The 3,854-nt window shown below is 35.4% G+C and overlaps 1 protein-coding gene across 1 annotated transcript; it reads right to left on the bottom strand.

Annotated features, from left to right (window-relative positions):
• Positions 1-252: 252 nt before the first annotated feature.
• Positions 253-2,723, bottom strand: LOC122938630 (chemokine XC receptor 1-like). The gene is made up of 2 exons (XM_044294282.1): positions 2,551-2,723; positions 253-2,468 (listed from the first exon to the last, which is right to left on the bottom strand). Exon 2 carries the CDS (start codon positions 2,443-2,445, stop codon positions 1,432-1,434), a length of 1,014 nt encoding a protein of 337 aa, XP_044150217.1. The 5' UTR covers positions 2,446-2,468; positions 2,551-2,723; the 3' UTR covers positions 253-1,431.
• Between the last annotated feature and the right edge of the window lie 1,131 nt (positions 2,724-3,854).

The following is a 3,854-nucleotide window of genomic DNA, read 5'->3' as shown; positions in this document are numbered from 1 at the left end:
TTACTTACACAGATTATCTTAGACAAGTAAATTAACACAGTGCCCCAAAAATCAAATGTTAGTCTTGTACTGGTTCTATTAACTAACATTTAAAAGGGTTTTCTGGGATTTTTTTTGATGACCTATCATCAGTATCTGATCGGGTGGGATCTGACACCCAGGACCCCCACCAATCAGCTGTTTTTGAGAAAGCAGCTGTGCTCCTGTGAGCGCCGCTGCCTTCTCAGAGCTTACCAAGCACAGCGCTGTACATTGTATAGCGGCTGTGCTTTGTAACAAAACTCAGCCCCATTTACTTGAATGGAGCTGAGCTGCTCCTAGGCCATGTGAACAATGAACGTGATGTCACTGGCTTAGGAAAAGCTGAGAGAAGTCTGCAGTGCTCATAGAAGCACCAGTGCCTTTTTGAACAGCTGATCAGCATGGGTCCCGCAGGTTGGACCCCCACTGATCAGATACTGATGACCTATCTTGAGGTTAGGTCATCAGTGAAAACAAATCTCAGAAAACCACTTTAACAAGATACAAGACAGAAAATTACGTTTTAGGATGTTTAAAGACTCATAGCACATCATCAGTTTAAGTTGTGTCTATATAGTTGTGTCTTAATACTTTGCCTTAAAGGAAACAAGATCAGGATTGCTTGCTTTGAGCCTCTTATCCCCTTCTTATTGCAAATTAACCATCCCTAATTTTAAACCAGTCAAATTTAGCTGCCCCAGGCCAAAAGTGGGTGTGTGCAAAGATGGGTCCCGAGGGGGTCAGCTCACATGCCCGAATTTACCAGCTACAATGTTAGTATATATGGATGTAGCCACTTTCATGCATTCAGTCTTTATTCTGAATTTAGCATTAGTATTTTTAAGCCACACTCCTGGTTTTGACTTACAAAAATAATTACCAAATTTAGACCATTTGAAAGGGGCCTATGTGAGTAGTTTTCTACTTCAAATACTTATTGTCTTTACTTTCGCTATATATCCTTTGCAGCGATGTCCTCTTAAAAGTTAATTGTATAACACTGAAAGGTTATCTACTATAACAGAGAATACATTACTCTAGAAAATATACAAAATACTGCATACATTTGGGTAATCTATTATTCATTGTACAATGGCAGCTAATAAGGTTTTTAATGTTTGTATGCATTTTTTGAATCTTCTCGTATACCTTAATGTGAATAATGTAAATTAAAATATGCTGTACAGTGGAAAATGCTGAACAACATAGTGCACTGTATTGGGTTTTCTGCCAGGCATTTTGTAGTCCAAACTCTAAAGATTTTAACCTATTATATTAGCCTATTTAACCTACAGTTAATTAAATTAAGTTTAAAAAATAAAAATGGAAAATCTTAAAAAAATATATACTAGTGGCTGGCTTTAATAGCAGGCTTTTCGGTTTCTCTCATGCTGTATAGCATAATTTACTTTAGAAAACTGAACCCATCTCGTTATAATTATGATCTTGGGAAACGCTTCTAGTCCCTTGCTGTTGTTTATGTTTGCTGTGCAGGTTACATTTTATAATGCCTTTTAAATGCCTTCTGAATTTAATTCCAACAAATGCATATAATACAGGATTGAGGCAACAATGAGAGAATACTATTTTCTCAGTAATATATTTTGCATACTCAAGGTTCTTTGTAAGTTCACACCTCATGAGAAATTGGTGATGATGAAATGACTGTAGGAACAATACAATATTGTAAGGTGCCCAACTGACCAAATATAGTGCAACAATAACAAGAATTAGTTTAACTGGTTTATGATTCATTTGTGATCGAGAATTGTTCAATGTCCTAATTATTCTGACATAGCAGTATACAATGAAACAAAAAGCACAAAAAAAAGAAATATTTTGTTGATAGTGACTAATCAACACTGGGTATATTTGACCATATTCACATTTGGCAATATCAACCAACGATGTTTGAACTTGGAAAATCATAACAGGAATACAAGCAAAAATACTAACAGACCAAGAAAGCACAGTAATAAGTACTCCATTCATATGTCTTTTTGTTTTGAGAACTGATAATGGATCCACTATTGCAACATAACGATAATATGTTAGGCATGTCAAGAAAATAATTCCACTGTAGAATCCCAGAGAAAAAAGAACATTAAACACTTTACAAGTCACAGGTCCAAAAACCCAACCGTGTCTGTGATATACAACAAAAAATGGCAAACATGTAGTTAAAATAAGGTCTGCAATTGATAAATTTAATATAAAAAGATTTGTTAGAGACACCGTTTGTTCATGTATGATAAGAATCCATATGACAAGGATATTTCCAGTTATCCCAAATATGAAAAAACAGGAATTTAAGATAGTTGTAAACAGAACAACGAATGCATATACATCTTCTTTGTTACAAGGTGATATGTATCGAGTATAATACTCTGGTGTGGTTAATTCTGAACTAGTTGTTTCTTCCATGATATTTTCTTTGTCTTGGTGTCCTAATAAAAAAGAAAAACTGAAGAATTTTCTACAAATTTCAACATCATAGTACACATTTTAGCATGATGCATCCAATCTTACCTTAGCAAAGATGTACAGGGAAAGATAAAACAAATAATAAAGCAAGCATTCCAATATAAGTCCAATAACTTCCTGTTTCAAAAGCTGCTATTTAGTTTTTGTTCCTTTTTGGAAAATTACAAGTAATGTATAGTGTTGGAAATTGGCTGCAGCAACACAAAACTTCTTGAGACAACTTCTTCTTGAGAAGATTCTTTTGTTTATTGAGAGACAAGAGCAGCAAGACAGCATTGAAATAAATACTGTATAAAAGTCAGGCAGAATATGGCATGATGTAGATAGAGGTGTGAAGCAGCAGTAGAAAAGTGGCAGTGCTGAGTGTGTGTGTGTGTGTGTTTATGTTCCCAAATACGCCTTTTTTTATACCCCAGAACAAATGAATAATCAGAATTATAATATAGTTTTGCCGCAGTATACCGCAATCCATAGGAGTCAATGGTGACACACCAAAATTACATCATTATTATACATAACATGTGACCTCAGAGATACCTTAGTATTCATAACCCTTGATGTACTTAAGTTGTACCTCCAACATCAATAGGCATAAGGAAGACTTACACCTCTTTATACTTTATGATAGAGAGCATTGATTAGAAGTGGTGACGTTGACAAACTTTTAAAACAGAAAGAGTCCAGATGGATATATATACGCTTAGCACCACTGCACACTCTGGACTAAATGAGTACATGAGTGCTTTCTGTAAACAAATAACTGACCTATCTTATCCTATTAGTTGGGGATTTATTCATCTATTTATGGTTAGGGTCATAACCTTAGAATTATATTAACATTAGTGGGTAGCTTATTTAAGTTAAGACTTAACATTTAATATGATATTTGAAATAAAATTATAGGCCCTTAAGTATTAAACACAGAATTGTTGTAACCACTGGTCACACTATTCTCCTAATAGATGGCGGAGGTGGGAGAGGACCGTATATAGGGATAGCAATATGTTGACAGACAGGATGAGGGGTATTTAGATGGAAAGATACAATACTGGGACGAAGCCCTAAATAGCCCCTTCAGTCTATTAGATTAAACCTGGCTGATACTCTGACCCTATTGTCACCCTCCCTAAATGTGGACTGCCCAGCTTTGCCCAAAAGACAGAATAACGGTCCTCTTGATATACGGCCAAAATGGATTACAAAGGGGACATACGGACTGGTTTAATATGTGCAGTGAGTGGGGTCCATTCTGGATGTCCTATGAATGTAGGGCACCCTTGACACAAAGCTCAAATTAATTCACGCACATATTAATCAATTTAGGTATATATATCTCTGTGTATATGTTC

The sequence above is a fragment of the Bufo gargarizans genome, chromosome 5, assembly GCF_014858855.1.
Source record: "Bufo gargarizans isolate SCDJY-AF-19 chromosome 5, ASM1485885v1, whole genome shotgun sequence".
Taxonomy (NCBI): Eukaryota; Metazoa; Chordata; class Amphibia; order Anura; family Bufonidae; genus Bufo; species Bufo gargarizans.
The sequence above is the reverse complement of the archived record's forward strand: the minus strand, read 5'-3'. Positions and strand labels throughout refer to the sequence as shown.